A 21,766-nucleotide genomic window follows, 5' to 3' on the forward strand; every position below is an offset into this window, starting at 1 on the left:
ATCACTTGGAAAACTTAGAATTGCAACAATTCAATACACTCATTTCAGGAATTTCTGAAAATACCATGACATGGCTTAATTGTTTGATTTTGACAATTTAAAAAAAAATACACAGTCAGGTCCAAAGTTATTGGCACCGTTGATAAAGATGAGCAAAAAAGACTGTATAATATAAATGCTGAGCTATATTGCACACTACATTTAAATAATGATCTTGCTCGGAGAAAGAGATTTTGTTTAACAAGTAAAACAAAATATTCAAAAAAAGATAGGGGTCAAAATTATCGGCACCCCTGTTTTCAGTACAAGAGTCCTTGCGAGGATAACAACACTGAGCCTTTTTCTAAAATGATTTATGAGACTGAAAAACACATTGGAAGGGGTCTCAGACCATTCCTCCATACAGAATCTCAATTGTATTAGTATAAAATAATTTTTTGCATTCAATATACCTCAGTATTTTGCTCATCTTTATCAAGGGTGCCAATAATGAGGGACCTGACTATACACACAGTACACACATTTTAATAGTTGTCTAGGATAACACAATAAGTTCAATTAATTATTTGCATTGTAGTTCCTTAAAGTGCATGGTGCAATACATTATAATGACATGAAAAAGGTTCTGTGGTCGAGTCCTGGTTGGCCATCTAGCAATTTTGGCAAATGCAATGTGCAGGTTTTTATTTTCTTTAATATTACAAATCCGACTGACTGTTTGGCTTTGTCTTTCAATATCCTAAGCATTTACAAAGACTTATCCCTGGCGTTATTCTACGTACATCTCCTTAATCACACCAACACTGACAACACTTTTTTAATATAGTTCTCCCAGCTCCAGACCAACTGACTGTTGACTCAGTGGACACCACATCAGCTGCTGTTAGCTGGAGCCAGCCACCAGGATTGGACCAAACCCAACATCATTACCAGATCTCCTACCACTGTCCAGGGACAAAACAACACATCATTACCACGTCTTCACACAGATTCACTCTCTCTGACCTGAAACCTGCTACTGAATACTCTGTCACCGTCTGCACTGTGCTGGGAAATGGGGAACAAAGTCCAGCCATGTCAACAACCTTCACCACAAGTAAGTACTAACCTTTGAATCATACCTCTTTGTTATGCAAGTTCTAAGCAGACCTGGGTTCAAATACTATTAGTAATCATTCAAATACTTAAGCTGGGCTTTATTGAGCCTGGTGTAATGGAACCGATAAAATAGTGGCCCGCCCATTTGGCACTCCAGGCAGGCTAAAGCAAATGCTAAAAGTATTTGTCAATGTCTGGTTCAAAGCAGATCACTCTGTTTTACTGTACGGTCAGGTCCAAAATGATTGGCACCCTTTATAAAGATGAGCAAAATAAAGTATACAATGATTTAAACTGAGCTATATAGTCTGCTAAACAAATAATTTAAAAAAATTAGATTATTTCATACAATTGCTCAGAAAATAATATTTGTTTATTTTCAAAAAGATAAGGGTCAAAATGATTGGCACCCCTATTTTCAATAACTTTAAATACCTCACCTTGCGAGAATAATAGCACTGATCCTTTTTCTAAAATGTTTTATGAGATTGTATAACACATATTTGGAGGGATCTTAGACCATTCCTCCATATAGAATCTTTCCTTTTCCTTGGTCTCCTTCATCTGCTCTTATGGACTGCCCTCTTCAATTCAAACCACTGGTTTTGAATGGCATTTAAGTTTGGAGACTGAGATAGTCATTGCAAAATCTTGATTTTTGTGGCCAATTAACAATTTCTTTGTGTATTCTGATGTGTGCTTGGGGTTATTGTCTTGCTGAAAGATCTATTTGCGGCCAAGGTAGGCCTACTGGGCAAAGTTCATGATGCCGTTGACCTTAACAAGGACCCAAGAACCAGCGGAAGCAGGATAGCCCCATAACATAAAAGATCCACCACCATATTTTACAGAAGGTATGGGGGTTCTTTTCTGCAAATGCATCTTTCATTTGACGCAAAACCCACCACTGGTGTGTGTGGCCAAAGAGCCCTATTTTCATGTCATCTGACCATAGCACCAGTTCCATTCCAAGTGTCAATGCCGTTTAATAAACTCCAGGCGTTTATGTTGGTTGGTTGCTCTCAAAAAGGCTTTTTCTGGCAATCCTTCCGAAAAGCCTATTGGCATGGAGGTGGCGTCCAATGCTAGATTTGGAGACTTGGTGAGCCCAAGATGCAACCAAGTTCTGTAATTCTCCAACTGTGGCCTTTTGACTTTTCATTGCCCCCCTGAACCATCTTCCTCACTGTGTGTGGGGAAAATATACACTTGTGTCCTCTACCAGTGGTAGAGTACAGTACAGTTCCTTAAACTGAGATTAATTAAGAAAATAGAATGTTAATGCATATGTAATTTGTTTTTATTTTTATTTATAAGAATCTTTAGTGGTGCCAATAACGTTTACCCCTATCTTTTTGAGAAAAAATACTTTACTTGATAAACAAAATCTCTTTCTATAGCATGCAATATAGCTCTGTATTTGTATTTATTATATATAGTATTTTTTATCAAGGGTGCAAATAATTTTGGACCTGACTGTATTTTCAAATGCTTTTTCAAAAAGAAATGTTGTTTCAAATGTATCTTAGAGGTCCAAGCACCAGGTGATTTGAAGGTAGACCAGCTGAAACCTACCTCCTTCACCATTAGTTGGAGTAAGGCTCACGGAATGGAGAAAACCCCACATCACTTCCTCATCAGGGTAGCCAGAAGCCTAGAAGGATCCAAAATCCAAACGTAAGAGTTCTCAAAACCTCTGAACTGTCCCGTAAAATGTTATAATTCTCTTGGGAAAAAATTACTTTCTACAATTTAGACCTCAAGAAATCCTCTCTTATAGAGAAGTAAATGAGTTTGGTGTTTTTTGCATTCAATTTCAAAAGTTAAAGGGATACTTCGTGATTTGGGGAATTACGTCTTTTTTCCTACTTACCCAGAGTCAGATAATCTAATGGAAACCATTTTTATGTCTCTGTTAGCTTAGCACATTTGATGGAAGTCTCCAGGAACTTCTTGCCAGCTCCAAACGCTGGGAAACCGTATAGCTACTCCAAACCTTTGTCTTCTCCAAATAACAAGTGCGATTTTCTTGCAGCCAAATAACCGAGCCCCAAGAAGAGTACCTTGAATACTGCCACAGGAAATGTTCTGACCTGCAAGCTGGTACTGAATACACTGTCAGTGTCTCAACTATGCTGACCAATGGGGAACAGAGTGAACCAGTCTCTACAACCATCTGTACAAGTAAGAGATCCCTTGTTCTTTCAGGAATATACAAAATAAAACGTACATGCTTTTCCATTTGGCTGTTGTTGATTCACCAGGATTAGTGCATATTTCACTTATTATAGGCCACTATCAGAACTTAAGAATTTCATTGTACCCAGGAATTACACCTTGACACATACAGTATGGGGTTCGGCAGCCGACGACCTTAGAGCATTCCACTTCTTTCAGTAAAAAAGCAAAAAACAAGAAACTGCAGTTGCAGTTGGCTAAGGAATAAAAACACTGGATATTTGAAAAAACATTGACTGGTCTGATGAATCCCGGTTCCTGCTGTTTCACGCTAATGGGAGGACCAGGGTACGGAGAAACCCACATGAGTACATGCATCCATCATGCCACGTGTTACCATTACAGGCTGCTGGTGGTGGTGTGATGGTGTGGGCTGTGTTTTCATGAAACACATTGGGCTCCTTGATAAAAGTAGAGCAATGTTTGAATGCCGCAGGATATCTGAACATCATTGAAAATCAGGTGCATCCCTTCATGGCAGCAGTCGATCGATCTGCCAATAGTTTTTTCATCAGGATAATGCCCCATGCCACAAGGCTAGGATTGTCCAGGAATGGTTCCACGAATATTACAGTGAATTCGGCTTACTGCAGTGGCCTGCCCAGTCACCAGATCTCAATTGAATTGAGCATCTGCGGGATGAGATGGATCAAGCTGTTCTTAGTAGAGGTTCACTACCAGCCAACTTGACACAACTGTGGGAAGCATTGGAGTCAACATGGGCCTGCATCCCTGTGGAACGCTTTCGAAACCTTGTAGAGTCCATGCCCTGACGAATTGAGGCTGTTCTAAGGGCAAAAGGGGGTGCAACTCAATATTAGGAAGGTGTTTGTAATGTTTTGTATACTTCCACCCAACGCCTTTTATGAAGGTTTTTGATTATAAAAAATAAAACAATCGAAAACCTTTGTGAATGGCTTCAGGTAGAAGTAAATGAATCCACAAACACAAACATAATTTTTCACATGTTAAATGACAGTGTTTTCATGAATTTGATTATATACTCTTGAGTCCCATTAAAAAACAGCAAGGGACATGATAGGAAGTATGCGGGGAACATGATAGGAAGTCATTACCTACAATGACTGCAGTAATTTGAAGTTAGACTCAGCGATGCACGAAGTAAACAATATCGGGCCGATTTCCGCAACAACTAGGTTTGAACTTCTCTACTATTTTGGTCCTCTATCTACCACACGTTAGAAGCTACAGTACGTGTGACTGTTTGAGAGCAAAGTCTTGCATCGCGCTCATCTCAATATCTGCAGTGCTGCTCGTGTCTACCTTTAAGATATTTAGGAAATTATATACAGTTGAAGTTGGAAGTTTACATACACCTTAGCCAAATACATTTAAACTCAGTTTTTCACAATTCCTGACATTTAATCCAAGTAATAATTCCCTGTCTTATGTCATTTAGGATCATCACTTTATTTTAAGAATGTGAAATGTCAGAATAATAGTAGAGATGTAACGTCCTCACCAGAGTTCTTATGTGTTTTGCTTGTTTAGTGTTGGTCAGGACGTGAGCTGGGTGGGAATTCTATGTTGTGTGTCTAGTTTGTCTGTTTCTGTGTCCAGCCTAATATGGTTCTCAATCAGAGGCAGCTGTCAATCGTTGTCCCTGATTGAGAATCATATATAGGAGGCTTGTTTTGTGTTGGGATTTTGTGGGTGATTGTTTCCTGTCTCTGTGTTTTGTCTGCACCAGATAGGGCTGTCTCGGTTTTCACATTTGTTATTTTGTTACTTGTATTAGTGTTACCGTTTATTCGTCTAATTAAACATGTTGAACACTAGCCGCGCTGCATTTTGGTCCTCTCCTTCATCCCAGGAAGAAAACCGTGACGAGAGAATGATTTATTTCAGCTTTTATTTCTTTCAGAAGTATACATACACTCAATTCGTATTCGGTAGCCTTACCTTTAAATGCTTTAACTTGGGTCAAACGTTTTGGGTAGCCTTTCACAAGCTTCCCACAATAAGTTGGGTGAATTTTGGCCCATTCCTCCTGACAGAGCTGGTGTAACTGAGTCAGGTTTGTAGGCCTCCTTGCTCTCACACGCTTTTTCAGTTCTGCCCACACATTTTCTATGGGATTGAGGTCAGGGCTTCGTGATGTTCACTCCAATACCTTGTCTTTGTTGTCCTTAAGCATTTTTGCCACAACTTTGGAAGTATGCTTGGGGTCAATGTCCATTTGGAAGACCCATTTGCGACCAAGATTTAACTTCCTAACTGATGTCTTGAGATGTTGCTTCATTATAGCCACATAATTTTCCCTTCCTCATGATGCCATTTATTTTGTGAAGTGCACCAGTCCCTCCTGCAGCAAAGCACCCCCACAACATGATGCTGCCACGCCTGTGCTTCACGTCTGGGATCTGTTCTTCGGCTTGCAAGCCTCCCCCTTTTTCCTCCAAACGTAACGATGGTCGTTATGGCCAAACAGTACGATCTTTGTCCCCATGTGCAGTTGCAAACCATACTCATGTCCATTTGTATATTTAATGACCTGTTCCTTGGTTCATTCTATAAATAGAATGCCTTTTTGTTAATGTCAAATATCTATTTATTTCACAAAATGTTTACATTCATGTTATGTTCAACTTCACAACTATTACTGAGCGATTAACCGAAATTTTTGACATTTTTTAAATAACTAAATGACCCACATCTCTTAAATGAATTAAATTCCATTTTGGAAAAAACAAAGTGAGCTCAATGCATAGTTTCTCTAGAGATAAGTCAGATCAAGCCCAAACTGTGCGATGTCGTAGGGAGTTGTAGTTTCCAAAAGGCAAAATATTCTACATAGGTTAGCGCAGAAAACGTGATAATTAACTATAATGACCATAATCCACTGTGCGCCTACTTGTTTGGTTGTGTGGGCAAGACAACGAGACGGAAAGAAGAGACAGAAGAAAGTGCAATCGAGAGGGATAGAGAGCAGTTGCTTCAAAGTATCTGAAAATACATGATCTAAGTGATTGATAGTTGGTGTTCAGTAGTCATGAAAGTATGCCTCATTTTCTTAGAAGAACTACTAAAATAATGATTTTGTCAGACAGCATAGGCAGCAGCTCTATAGACATGAGATGACTTAGAATAAAATAATAAACTCATCAAATAAGTATGGGTCAAACGCCAATGTTCTGTACATTACCTTGGAGATAATAGGCAATGTAGCGGGAGGAGGTAGAAGCGAGTCCCTTTGCTGAGATAATTTTTCCAAAGTTAGGTTGTCACGCCCTGGCCTTAGTATTATTTGTTTTCTTTATTATTTTAGTTAGGTCAGGGTGTGACATGGGGAATGTTTGTGTTTTATAGGTTTTGGGTGGTTATATGGTAAAGGGGGTGTTGGGTGTAGTGTATGGGTTTGTGTTGAGTGCATGTGTCTAGCTGTGTCTATGTTGGTGTAGTTGTCTAGGAGAGTCTATGGTTACCTGAATGGGTTCCCAATTAGAGACAGCTGATTTCTGTTGTCTCTGATTGGGAGCCATATTTAGGGTAGCCATAGGCTTTCATTTGATGTGGGTAATTGTCTATGTTATACGTTTGTAGCCTGTGTGTGCACTTCGTTCATAGCTTCACGATCGTTTTCTTGTTTTGTTTAGTGTGTAAGTGTTTTTGTTTCGTTTTGCCTTCGTATTCATTAAAAGGAATATGGCTTATTTTCCTACTGCTGCGTTTTGGTCCGTTAATCCTCCACACGATCGTGACATAGGTACAGAACGGAGGCATTTATCACTTATACCACAGTTCCAAAAGAAAACAATACTAAAGCACACATTTACCTGTATAAATAATATTTTTCTGTTTATATTTTCATCTTTATAAGCAAATTCATACTTTGGTTTCCAGTTGTTTCTTCGACTAGTTCTACATTTATGGACACGACCCAGTTCTTCGGTCTATATGTTCCGTTTTTCCTTGCTTGCTGACTAGCTACAGCTCACACGTCAGGATTGACTTTGAACCGGGAAATAAATCAGCTAGGTAGCTAACTTGATTCTTCGTACATGTACTATCACAGTGGCTGCCGATCCGACTTTACTGGACCCCTCTTGCCAGCAGTTAAAGGTCTTACAGTCTCTGCTCTACTCAGAGAACAGGCTACTCTGGTGAATGGTACTCGTTCAATAAAGTTAGATCAAAGCTGAATCAAGGTCTGCAAGATCACAAAATGATAGTATCCTAGATAAAATAAACAAATATAATAGCACGTTATTGTAAGACAACAAAAAAAACACCACCTAATTTCTTAACTGGTTGTCTCAACTTTGGATGACTGATTGGATTTGCAAAAAGTCAGGAATTTTGTATTTTTTTCACCAAACATTTAACCGAAATCCAATGACATGGTGACACTGTTGGTTGATTTCACATTGAATTGTTAGTTGACAACTCAACCAAATGTAAATCAAAACTAGATATTGAACTGAAGTCTGTATAGATGTCAGAGGTCTTTTTTTTTCTTACTAGTGTGTAGGGGGACTACAAAAATGTATGTGTAAAGTAGAGCTAAAGAAACACGTGCAGAACATGTGCTACTGAGGTGAAAAAGCATAGGATTTGTGTAAACATTGGCGAGAGAGAGTTTCATTCCACCATTTCTTTGTCTTGGCGCTATTCCTTTAAAATCCAAGTCACATTGAGAATGACTTTGTCATTTAAACCAAAACTGACCCATCACCTTATGTATTACTGCCCCCATTGGATGAAGTGAAATCTCAAAAAACACCTACATAACTATACAACTCAAGCCTTGCATGCTTTCTGTTCTTAACACAAACATTTTCATTTAAACTAAATTATATAAAAACTAAATATACATATTTTGATACAACTAAAATGACATACAAAAAAATAGAAAATCAGGTCTGAAAACTAACCTAAACTAAACGGAATTTCGAATAAAATGAAAAACTAATAGAAATAAAAACTAACATAAAACACAACTATAATAACCTTACGTAGGAAATTCCAAAATAGGGATTTTAATAGAAAACAAACAATTTATTTGAATGAAAACACATTGCTATTGACATTTTTAACATGATTTAGTTTAGATGTTCAGTATGTGATCCAACTGTTAAATTTAGTGTTATTAAAATGTACACACACAATGTCTGAGGGAAATAAAAGGCACTTTATTTGTGGAATGACACTCTTACTATCAGCTCTGGGATTCAAACAATCGCAGATCAACTATATGTGCACTGTGATTAACTTTTTAAGGGCATTTCTACTTTAGGAAAAATCTGGGGTATTAACATTGAATGGGATCTCAGAAAACGTCAGTAAAATTGCCTTTAAAAGTCTATCACTTTGTTCATGTCATTAATCTGCATTGGAGTGAATCCTGGCCTCAACCTCAGTGGTAAACTCTGGACTTTTCTTTTGTTCCCTTTGTTTTTGCAGAGCTCAGTCTGGAACTGTATATGCAGAAAGTTGGACTGAAACAGTATTTCACACAGAAACTGTCGTTGAATACCACGCTAGCAGTCGATGGCCAGATGTTGGAGGACAACCATGCTCCAACTCTACAGTCCCTACCATTGTGTTTTCTGAAAGAACTGATGAGGGTGAATGTGTCAGCAAGGGATGTGCAGTCTGACGATGAAGATCTTATAAACCCTCTAGACATCATAACTGCCCTGTTTCTGTGCTCAGATGGTTTCCTGCAGCAGGTGATGGTCCAGAAAATGTCCATGTGTCAGTTTGCTGTTCCTCTGCTGCTGCCCAACTGTGACACAGAACAAAGCACTTTGATGCTCTGGGCCTTGAGGGACATAGTGAAGAAGTACAGGTCTCATTCAATGAAAGACCAGAAAGGGTATGTTGAGAACAGTATTGTGCTCACTGAACTCCCTATGGTGTCATTTGTTAGACTGGGCAACAGCACATTATCAAAGTCTCAGCTTCTGAATGATGTTCTAAGCTGTTCTCAGCAGAATTACAACACCTTTGTTCACAGTAACATGCCAGCTGGCAACATTCCAAGAACTATTTCTGATGGGTTAGTGGAAATCAGCTGGTACCTGCCCAGTGGCAACCCAAACATTGACGTCTTCACCGAACCTGTGGCTGTAGCTAATCTTCGTGGTGATATCCAGGATTTTCAGACCCAGTTCTCTTTCCTCTGCGAGACGTCAGCAGCGGTGTTTGTGTTCTGTGATGATTTGGGCTCTGACAGCAGTATTCTGAACCTCCAGAAGATGAAAGATCGACTCTTCATTGTATGCAACTCTGAGGCTAAGAGCTATGATGCAGCCACATTTGTGAAACACTCTGGTGGCATAATAAGGAAAGACAGGCAAATAAACAATGCACAGCTGGTGAAGAAGCTCCGGTCTACAGTCACAGACATCATGAAGGCAAACCCACACAAAACTAAAGTGGAGGAAATGCGAGTTGTTGCACATGAGTTGGGTATCCCTGTGGATGAAGATTATGATATCTGTCTGAAAGCCAAGAAAAGTGCAGATAAAATTACAGATAAAATCTTTTGCATAACAAGCTATAAGGACAGCCAGCTACCGTTACAGGGAGAGACATGGAAAAGTCTAACTGCACTGGAGAAAGAGGAGGTCAAACTGAAAAAAGCAGGTGATAAGGACATTGAAATTTACAAGAGTGAACTCAAGCAAGAGAAATATGAACTCAGGAAGAAGCAGCTGTCTCTTGGCATTAGTGACAGTATGAAACATTTTGTGGAAGGTTTGAGGACTTCCAAAGAAGAGCGCTCCTATTTCCTAAAGTGGATGAAGCTCAATCTGGACAACCTGTCAAGGACACATCTGTCCGCTCTCAGAGAAAAATATAAAGAACTGTGTCAAAGTACCCCAGACAAGAAAGACCTCATTGCCGATTTAGACAAACAGATCTCAAACAGTTCCTTAGGAACTGAACATTTCTTAAGAGAAGTTGGGCAGATGTACGAGGCAACCATGTCCTCTGAAAGCAGTGAGACTCAACAGCAATTTCAAGAACTGCCAAGAATCTGTGCCCAATTAATGTTGGATGGGTTTCCACTGGAGTTGATGGACGGTGATGCATCAAACATCCCAATGATGTGGATATCAGATGTTCTGCAGGAGCTCCACTCTTTGACTATGTCAAACAGTAAGATCCGGGTGGTGTCTGTTTTAGGGGTCCAAAGCTCTGGAAAGTCCACGCTTCTGAACACCATGTTTGGAGTCCAGTTTGCCGTCAGCAGTGGAAGATGCACCAGAGGGGCCTTCATGCAGCTTATCAAAGTCGAAGAGGGATTCAGGGATGAACTAAAATGTGACTTCATCATGGTTATTGACACAGAGGGGCTAAAGGGACTTCAATCTACCCACCTTACTGGCAATTATCAGCATGATAATGAACTAGCCACACTTTTGGTAGGACTGAGTGACATCTCTATTGTGAATATTGCTATGGAGAACACCACAGATATGAAAGACACAATGCAGATTGTAGCCCATGCCTTCCTCAGGATGAAAGAAGTAGGGAAGAAGCCCAGTTGTCAGTTTGTGCACCAGAATGTTGCAGATATATCTGCTCATGACAAAAACCTCAGGGACAGGAATTGTTTTCTTGAGCAGCTGAATGAGATGACAGCTGTTGCAAGCAGGTTGGAAAATGCAGGTGATGACACTAAATTCACTGACATCATAGACTACAAACCTGAGGACAACTGTTACATCCCAGGTCTCTGGCATGGCAGTCCGCCTATGGCACCTGTCGATAAAGGTTACAGTGAAGCTGTAGCCAATTTCAAAAGGTTGTTAATATATTCATTAAAAGAGGAGACCACTTCAGCGCAAACTATCCCCGAATTCCTTGAGTGGATCAGAAGCTTATGGGAGTCTGTAAAGTATGAGAATTTCATCTTTAGTTTTCGTAACAGTATTGTGGCTGAGGCGTACGGCAAGCTGTGTGTGGAGTTTAATAGATGGGACTGGGCCTTCCAAAAACATATGCACAGCTGGCTGATGAAAGCGGAACGCAGAATTGCAAACTATGGCATAATGATGTCTCAACAGGAGTCTGGCCTGGAGGACCTCTTAAGCAGTCTGAAAACTGAGGCCAGCAAAGTTCTACAAAGAGAAGGTAAAACATTTCTTGACAATGTGACTTCCTATTACAAAGGAGGAGAGAGGAATGTGTGTCTTGTGGAGAAGTATAAGGAAGAATTTAGTATTAATGCAGAGATCTGCATGCGTGAGACAGACAGAGTTGTAAAGAACAAACTAGAAGCTGCAGTGGACCTAAGAAAATGCACCTACCAGTTAGGCAACATTAAGAAAAACAACAGGGATACTCTTGACAAGAAAGTGTCTGACCTTGTTAAGGAATTTAGTGTAGATGAAAATCCAATGAATGACGAACAACTGGGGAAAGAATTTGATAACATGTGGGACAAAACAATAGACAAGCTCCAATTCAAAGGTCTAAAGCATCAGAATATTTCAGAAGATATCTACATTCAACTAAGCACAAACTTGGGAAGGGAAGGTAGGGCGGTCATGGATATGTTAGGCAATGCAAAACCCCTGGAGAAATGTGGACTTGAGGAATTTCAAGTAAAAAATGAACGCAGAGTAGTGAAGTTCCTCAAGAAGAAATTGAGAAAAGAGTCATATGAAAGTAAAAAAAAAAAAAAGGATGAAATTCAAGAGATTTCCGATAGCATCATAAAGCAGAGTGAGAGGTTTGTTGTTAACAAGGTCAAAGAAAAGACTACCACCACAGACTACCACCACACTTACATCCAGGAACTATTGGAATTGATTGAGAGAAACCTTCAAAGGGACAAAGAATTGCATATCAGTGCTGAATTTGTAGCATCTCTTAAGATACACATCTGTGGGAATGCAGCAAGAGAGTTCCAGAAAATGCATGCTGCTTTCATTAGAGACAGTGATCCTCGACAAAGCCTGGAGAAACTGAAACCGCAGTTCTTTTCTGACTTCATGGACCTATTCTACAAGAGAGACCAGTGCAAAAGGAAGGCTGATGAGTTAACCAAACTCTGTCTTGAACCTGCAGTGAAGGATTACATCACCAAATCCCTTGGACCAGAAATTTTGGATGAAATGCTTTCAAACTGTGGTGATGTTTTCTGCACAAGGAGCTCTTTCCAGTTCTCTATGCTTAAGAACCTGCTGTCTAAAGATTTTCCCACATTCTTGAGGTACACAGACTACTATGAGGGATTTGTATTTGAGTTCATTTTGAATAATACAGTTGAGTACCTTCGAAAGAGTAGCAGGGGGGATAAATGCATCAGCATCATTACAAACATGGAGGTCCAACACTTGAAGACAATCAGTAGACAGATAAAGAAGGCTGTTGAAAAATCACTGCAAACTGTCCCTGACAGACCAGATGAAGATGGTGAGGGTGACCAGAATTTGAACCAATTCACACAGGATTTATGCTCAGAATTGTCTAGCGTGCTGGTTATTCCAAATGATACAACTGGGATGACTTCCAAGACCAAAGAAGGGAATTTCAAGACCATAGAGTTTTCTGACATGCTGTTATCATCTGTTGAAGAGATGGAGAGCCGTCTCAGTGATGCATTTCACAAAGATCATGACGTGCTGAAGAAGTTAGCCAGTCTACCTGACCCTCCTCAAGAAAAGCTATTTAACAGGGTGTTTGGTTGTGGGAGACGGTGCCCTACCTGCAAAGCCCCCTGTGATGTAGAGGGGGAGAGCCATATAAAGCACTCAGCTTTGATTCACCGACCTAAAGGACTTGGATGGTATAAATTGAAAGGCACAGGAAAACTTGATACAGCGATATGCTCAGAATCATTTTGTTCCAAGTGCAAAAGCGAATTGAATGTTTCTTTTAATCACGTTAAGAAATGTCGCTGGACCTTCCAGTCAGGCAATTCCCAGGCCACAGACTACTGGAAGTTCCTCTTTGTGAAGTACAATGTGGAGTATGCAGAGTTGCACCATGCCTTGCCAGCTTCTTTGCCAGGAGACTGGAGTTCCATCACTTGTGAACAGGCTTTGAAAAGCTTGACAGAGACATTTTGGGGAAACATTCTGGGGAGCACAAGTTACATGCTAGGAAAGGCAGCATTGTCTGGTGTGGCTCCACCGGAATTGATGTGAAAGTATACAGTCATGGCTAAAAGTTTTGGGAATGACACAAATGTTAATTTCCACAAAGCTTCCACTGCTGCTTCAGTGTCTTTAGATATTTTTTTTTAGATGTTACTATGGAATACTGAAGTATAAGTACAAGCATGTCAAGTGTCAAAGGCTTTTATTGACAATTACATGAAGTTGATGCAAATAGTCAATATTTGCAGTGTTGACCCTTCTTTTTCAAGACCTCTGCAAACCGCCCTGGCATGCTGTCAATTAACTTCTGGGTCACATCCTGAACCCATTCTTGCATAATCAATGTTTGGAGTTTGCCAGAATTTGTGGGGTTTTGTTTGTCCTCCCGCCTTTTAAGGATTGACCACAAATTCTCAATGGGATTAAGGTCTGGGGAGTTTCCTGGCCATGGACCCAAAATATCTATGTTTTGTTCCCGAGCCACTTAGTTATCACTTTTGCCTTATGGCAAGGTGCTCCATCATGCTGGAAAATACATTGTTCATCACCAAACTGTTCCTGGATGGATGGGAGAAGTTGCTCTCGGACGATGTGTTGGTACCATTCTTTATTCATGGCTGTGTTCTCAGGCAAAATTGTGAGTGAGACCACTCCCTTGGCTGAGAAGCAACCCCACACATGAATGGTCTCAGGATGCTTTACTGTTGGCATGACACAGGACTGATGGTAGCGCTCACCTTGTCTTCTCCGGACAAGCTTTTTTCCGGATGCCCCAAACAATCGGAAAGGGGATTCATCAGAGAAAATGACTTTACCCCAGTCCTCAGCAGTCCAATCCCTGTACCTTTTGCAGAATATCAGTCTGTCCCTGATGTTTTTCCTGGAGAGAAGTGGCTTCTTTGCTCCCCATCTTGTCACCAGGCCATCCTCCAAAAGTCTTCACCTCACTGTGCATACAGATGCACTCACACCTGCCTGCTGCCATTCCTGAGCAAGCTCTGTACTGGTGGTGCCCCGATCCCGCAGATGAATCTACTTTAGGAGACGGTCCTGGCGCTTGCTGGACTTTCTTGGGCGCCCTGAAGCCTTCTGCAGAAATGCAGTGGAAATGTTTTTTTGGGGATTCAGTTCATTTGCATGGCAAGAGGGACTTTGCAATTAATTGCAATTCATCTGCTCACTCTTCATTACATTCTGGAGTATATGCAAATTGCCATCATTCAAACTGAGGCAGCAGACTTTGTGAAAATTAATATTTGTGTCATTTTCAAAACTTTTGGCCATGACTGTATATACTGAACAAAAATACATGCAACAATTTCCAAGGAAATCAGTAAACTGAGATGAATTCATTAGGCCCTAATCCATGGATTTCATGTGACTGGGAGGCCAATCAGAAATGTCCTCTGGTCTGATGAAACAAAAAATAGAACTGTTTGGCCATAATGACCATTATGTTTGGAGGAAAAAGGGGGAGGCTTGCAAGCCAAAGAACACCATCCCAACCGTGAAGCACGGGGGTGGCAGCGTCATGTTGTGTGGGTGCTTTGCTGCAGGAGGGACTGGTGCACTTCACAAAATAGATGGCATCATGAGGGAGGAAAATATGTGGATATATTGAAGCAACAACTCAAGACATCAGTCAGGAAGTTAAAGCTTGGTCGCAAATGGGTCTTCCAAATGGACAATGACCACAAGCATACTACCAAAGTTACCAAAACATTCAAAGGCCAATTTCTCAAAAGTGAGATTACAAGTTTATCAATTTAATAAGCAGAATTCCTTTTCCATTGTTCCCTTAAATACAGTGTATGATCATTAGCAAATTTAGCATGTAAATCTTGGTGGATCAAAGAAAAAAAGTGGGATGCATGCCAGCAAAGCCACAACACAACGCAACACTAAACAATACACTAATTGCACTATAACGGTGGCAAACGGTTCCCACTAACTGTACATAAAGCTGTCCCAACAGCAGAGTCCCAACAGTAGTCGCAACACCTTACCACTGGTACACCTCAATCAATCAATCAAATGTATTTATATAGCCCTATAAAAATCAAATGTATTTCTCCCTGGCTATCAGCAGAGCCTTGTCTGTCAGCAAAACAGTTAATTCAGCCTTATTTACTGCCTTTTAAAAAAATATTGGTGATATGGCTGACTTGCTTAACAAATGTGGTTTCTACTGACAATTGCGATGTACAAACTATGGCATAAGGGAATGACAAGCGGATAAGAGGCAATCTGTAATTTCAGTTAAGACATTAAAGATCGAGCGATGATGGATGTAGTCAATATAACTATTTGTTCAGCATTTTTTAAATGTACAGTGACAGTATTAGTAATCATAGTAATCATAGGATAAATAAAGGTGGCATATAAGCAGACAATGAAAGCTCTTACAATATTTGATTATTAAAGTTCTCTAAAACAGGTTATAGGCTACATGTGAAACACCAAGTCAGAATAGTAGGCAAAATTAAGAGGGGTAAATAGACCAAATTATTAGGGTGAGGCACATTGAACGCCGCTTGGGTCTTTGCGTGTTAAAAAATATACACGTCAAATAACACAATTTCACTTGTTAAATAAGCTTTTAATTTGACACGTTAAATAACACAATTATATTATAGAACGTTATGTGTGTTAAATTTGCACGTGCAAGTCACTATCAAAGCTGTACAAAAAAAGTCTGCTAACAATCACACACTGGCCACGAACGATGTGTTTGCAATACCGAGTTGATGAAAATATACACATTTATTAGGGTGAGGTACATGGGGTACTAACTGCTTACTATACAAAATTCACTTTGTATTACTATTAGCTTCAGTATACATATCTCTCTGGCATCCTACATAAGTTATGATGCAGTGTAACAGTTTTTCTTCCATCCCTCTCCAGCAAGGGCCCTTCTGCACACATGGACAGTCACCCTCGAAGCAACGTTAACCATCGCTCTACAAAAGCCTTGGTTCTTGTTGAGCAAGGGAAACAACTACTTCATGGTCTCAGAGCGAGTGACATCACAGATTGAAACGCTACTAGCGCGCACCACTAACTAGCTAGCCGTTTCACACCTGTTACAGCAGCATAAGACGTTTGTTGTGATGTACTTGCTTGAACAGGAAAGTGTCACGGCGGTCCTTCATGGGCAAATTTTGTCATCAAAGAGAAAGATGCTTGATTTATAATTCCAAGTTGAATGACTGTTCAAAACGTATTTTCTCAGTTTGAGCTGTGTATTCCCGACTTCCCAGTTGCAATGCTTGCAGTTAGCCACTGTCACAGTTTCCTTTCAAACCACTCATTGCTGAATTTGCGATCTCCAAATTGTTGTGTAATGTTTATGTCCAACGGCCGATGACCACCAATACGTTGTATCTATATTTTCTATTCATTATTTCTCTTCATATGACAAGAATTAAAAAGTATTTGCCAGTAAACTTGATTCATGATGGTGACTGCTAGCTAAGTGAAAGTAAGATTTTGACAATAAAGCTACTGTACAAATAACGTGATTTGATGTCATTCATGTGGACAATGACCTTGAGCCTTCTTGGAAGGGTACCTGTAATATAATTCTATGTCTGGACCCAAAGGGCTGAAATGTAGGATGTCCACCCTTATTAAAAAATAAAAATTGGCGATTGCGCAAGGTTTCCATGAGTGACAGAACACTGAGCCAATCACAGTGCAATGCTATTATTTTCTGCTGGCCTGCCCGCCACCACAGAAAGCACTGAGCTAGGCTGAAACACCTTTTGGAGCTGCCTTACTCAAGAAAACAAAAAAGAGACCATGTTTGTATGCGGCTTTATTAACTCTATTATATATATATATATATATTTTGAAAGCTCTGCGTGTAACAACTCCGGTATCAGGATAAATAAAAACAAGGTCTGCTAACTTTCTTTAATTGTGTTTAATTAACGCAAACAATAAATGGCAAATGCAATTTTCGTATATACGGGTTCACTGTATCTCCGCGCAGGGTAGAACAGGGAACTGTGGAATGTACTCAAATAGCAGTTCTTATACTATGACAGCTTTAGTTCCAACTCGTCCAGTTGGCCTATCATAGTAGAGGCTGAGCGCGGTTTAAACTCTTGCTCAGCCTATGCTGGCACCCGGACTTGTCCAAGTCCCTTAGTGCTTTCCTTTGTCCACATCTGATTGCTGGGTAGATTAGCTCCGTTTTGTGTCTCCCCCTTGATTCTTCACTCAAACAATTCCTAATATGGAACTGATCAGTGCCCTAACCTCCCTGGTTGGCCTAGAGAGATGAACCCCTCCCCTCTCTGTAATGTTTGTGTGTGTGTGTAACAAAGCAATATTCATCTTCAAACAATATGCTACCAGGCTATAGTGCATAAACACAAATCCTAACAATTTACGTTGTTTGCAAACTGATATGTGACACGTATTAATGCCAAAATAACATGCAAAGTGAGTAGTAATATAGTGACAACATGGTAAGTATTAGCACAGTGACAACACAGTGAGTATTAGTATAGTGACATGGTGGGTATTAGTATAGTCACAACACAGTGAGAATTAGTATAGTGACAACATGGTGAGTATTAGCACAGTGACAACACAGTGCGTATTAGTAAAGTGACAACATGGTGAGTAATAGTATAGTGACAACATGGCGAGTATTAGTATAGTGACAACATGGCGAGTATTAGTATAGTGACAACATGGTGAGTATTAGTAAAGTGACAACATGGTGAGTATTAGTACAGTGACAACACAGTGAGTATTAGTATAGTGACAACACAGTGAGTATTAGTATAGTGACAACATGGTGAGTATTAGTATAGTGACAACATGGTGAGTATTAGTATAGTGACAACATGGTGAGTAATAGTATAGTGACAACATGGCGAGTATTAGTATAGTGACAACATAGTGAGTATTAGTATGGTGACAACATGGTGAGTATTAGTATAGTGACAACACAGTGAGTATAAATATAGTGACAACATGGTGAGTATTAGTATAGTGACAACACAGTGAGTATAAATATAGTGACAACACTGTGCGTATCAGTATAGTGACAACATGGTGAGTATTAGTATAGTGACAACACGGTGAGTATTAGTATAGTGACAACATCGTGAGTATTAATATAGTGACAACACTGTGAGTATTAATATAGTGACAATACGGCGAGTATTAATATAGTGACATCACCGTGAGTATTAATATAGTGACAATACGGTGAGTATTAATATAGCGACAACACAGTGAGTATAAATATAGTGACAACATGGTGAGTATTAGTATGGTGACAACATGGTGAGTATTAGTATAGTGACAACACAGTGAGTATAAATATAGTGACAACATGGTGAGTATTAGTATAGTGACAACACAGTGTGTATAAATATAGTGACAACACAGTGAGTATTAATATAGTGACAACACAGTGCCTATTAGTATAGTGACAACATGGTGAGTATTAGTATGGTGACAACATAGTGAGTATTAGTATAGTGACAACATAGTGAGTATTAGTATAGTGACAACATAGTGAGTATTAGTATAGTGACAACATAGTGAGTATTAGTATAGTGACAACATAGTGAGTATTAGTATAGTGACAACATAGTGAGTATTAGTATAGTGACAACATAGTGAGTATTAGTATAGTGACAACATAGTGAGTATTAGTATAGTGACAACATAGTGAGTATTAGTATAGTGACAACATAGTGAGTATTAGTATAGTGACAACATAGTGAGTATTAGTATAGTGACAACATAGTGAGTATTAGTATAGTGACAACATAGTGAGTATTAGTATAGTGACAACATAGTGAGTATTAGTATAGTGACAACATAGTGAGTATTAGTATAGTGACAACATAGTGAGTTGTATTATGTATTTTTTTAGTCAAGTTTATGAAAAGTTTTCGATAAGAATAGGTGCCTTTACAAGATGGCGCCGGACAGATTGCTTGACGTTATGGACACTATTCTCATTGTATAAGCACGATTTGTGGAGCTAAATATGCACATTTTCGAACAAACTCTATATGCATTGTGTAATATGATGTTACAGGACTGTCATCTGAAGAATTCTGAGAAGGTTAGTGAAACAATTAATATATTTTGGTGGTTTATACGTTATCGCTATTTTTGCCTTGAATCAATGCTGTTGTGATGTTTGCTATTGTGGTAAGCTAATATAACGCTATATTGTGTTTTCGCTGTAAAACACTTGATAAATCGGAAATATTGTCTGGAATCACAAGATGCCTGTCTTTCAATTGCTGTACACTATGTATTTTTTTAAAAATGTTTTATGTATTTAGTTATTTGACGTTGGTGTCTGTAAATATTATGGCTGCTTTCGGTGCAATTTCTGACTGTAGCTGCAATGTAAACTATGATTTATACCTGAAATATGCAAATTTTTCTAACAAAACATATGCTATACAATAAATATGTTATCAGACTGTCATCTGATGAAGTTGTTTCTTGGTTAGTGGCTATTTATATCTTTATTTGGTCGAATTTGTGATAGCTACTGATGGAGTAAAAAACTGATGGAGTAAAAAAAGTGGTGTCTTTTGCTAACGTGGTTAGCTAATATTGTGTCTTCCCTGTAAAACATTTAAAAAATCGGACATGTTGGCTTGATTCACAAGATGTGTACCTTTCATATGCTGTATTAAACTTGTTAATGTGTGAAAGTTAAATATTTAAAAAATATATATTTTGAATTTCGCGCCCTGCACTTTGAGCTGGCTGTTGTCATAAGTGTACCGACGTCGGGCTTGCAGCCAGAAGAAGTTAAAATTTAAGATATACTGTGCATGTAGACAATTCAACTTGAAACTATTCAAGGAACATTAATATGCTCTGGTAATTATTATATTGTTGATCTTCATTTCATTTTTTAAATGTATTTCATCCAATCAAAACTATGACAACGTACGAATTGAGTCTGTTATGACAATCATGTCAAACTGTTGTTGACATCAGAGCCTTATATTTAGAAATACTATATTTGTTAATATGTCAAAATACTTTTGACATCATTGCTTTACTTAATCAGAATCATAGACAACACAGTAAAGTTGTCATGTGTTCAGATGGCTTCATGATTATATGGTCAGGTATTATAACATACACTGTACATGCTATCATGTACTGTACTTTTTAATGTCAGTAATAATAATGTCTGTGTATAAAGGCTGATGCTGTGCTGACTCGTTCTTAGACACTGTGATCTAGATTCCATGGTCTGAAGGTTAGATGTGCTTCATGCAGCAGGGACCAGAGAAGAGGGCTGGGAACGCCCTATCAAAGCACAATATACTTTTTCGTTTTTTTTCAAATTGCAGCCCCCTTGGAGCTAAAATTGGGATCATGTATACTCTGCTACTGACCAGAGTAACGGAGAGCAATGTACAATACAGAGAACTTAGCAAACAAGGAAGTTGTGGTAAGTGCATGGGGGCCGCCATCTTTATGCACCTCCGCTATTATGGAGGTGAGCGTTGCCAGAATGCAATTAGCTATCTGCAATTAGCTATCTGCAATTAGCTATCTGCAATTAGCTATCTGCAATTAGCTATCTGCAATTAGCTATCTGCAATTAGCTATCTGCAATTAGCTATCTGCAATTAGCTATGCATGGTTGTCTAGTGTAGTTGCATCACAAAAATATGCAAGTGTGCAACACAAAATGAAAGTTTTTGTACGTTGCGTACTTTATGCGTTGCCTACTTGCTACATAAATACTCAAGGCATTAGTTAACGTGCGTTATGTCACCCTTTGTAAAGTACATAGTGGGTTATGTCACATTTGTCAGTGCAACCTTCAGAGGGGGCTGTTATTTCATCCTTCATACACCCTTTATAGAGTAGGTCGGATTTGAAATATTTAGACTTTGTTTTCTTACCCTGAAAGCAGTCTATGGAGAATGAGTGACTGCAATTCACACTGGTTTTGTTAAAATAGACACATTAAACAAAAAACTAAAACTGTATTTTAGGATCAATCCCCTTACTAGTAAATCTCCTCTGTTGAGCGTGTTTTAAATGTCATACCCAAATCATCTCAAATGGATCATGTTATTCAATGAACTGGTTTTAATCTACTAGATGATTTGGGCTGAGTCCCGGGTGGCTCATCGGTCAAAAGCACTGCACCGCAGTGCTGAGGCATCATTACAGCCTGGGGTTCGGCCCAGCGCCGTCCAGGTAAGGGAGGGTTTGGCCAGTGGGGCTTTCCTTGGCTCACCATGCTCTAGCAACTCCTTGTAACAGGTGCCTGCAAGCTGACTGGCAAAAAAATTACAATAAAAGATGATGATTTGATTGTACTTGCC

General features: G+C 39.3%; 1 protein-coding gene across 1 annotated transcript; it reads left to right on the forward strand.

Annotated features, from left to right (window-relative positions):
• The first annotated feature begins 822 nt into the window (after positions 1–822).
• On the forward strand, positions 823–17,336 carry LOC139579429 (interferon-induced very large GTPase 1-like). The gene is made up of 4 exons (XM_071408093.1): positions 823–1,096; positions 2,628–2,775; positions 3,134–3,282; positions 8,761–17,336. The coding sequence occupies exons 1-4, from the start codon at positions 1,075–1,077 to the stop codon at positions 13,461–13,463; spliced, it is 5,022 nt and encodes a 1,673-aa protein (XP_071264194.1). The 5' UTR covers positions 823–1,074; the 3' UTR covers positions 13,464–17,336.
• Positions 17,337–21,766: the final 4,430 nt, after the last annotated feature.

The sequence above is a fragment of the Salvelinus alpinus genome, chromosome 6 (assembly GCF_045679555.1).
Source record: "Salvelinus alpinus chromosome 6, SLU_Salpinus.1, whole genome shotgun sequence".
Lineage (NCBI taxonomy): Eukaryota > Metazoa > Chordata > Actinopteri > Salmoniformes > Salmonidae > Salvelinus > Salvelinus alpinus.

Bases quoted from the DNA above. Each gene is read 5' to 3' on its own strand.
- LOC139579429 (XM_071408093.1), top strand. From the start codon at position 1,075: ATGTCAACAACCTTCACCACAA. The intron at 2,776-3,133 runs GTAAGAGTTCTC...ATTTTCTTGCAG, and splicing joins GAAGGATCCAAAATCCAAAC to CCAAATAACCGAGCCCCAAG. The intron at 3,283-8,760 runs GTAAGAGATCCC...TTGTTTTTGCAG, and splicing joins CTCTACAACCATCTGTACAA to AGCTCAGTCTGGAACTGTAT.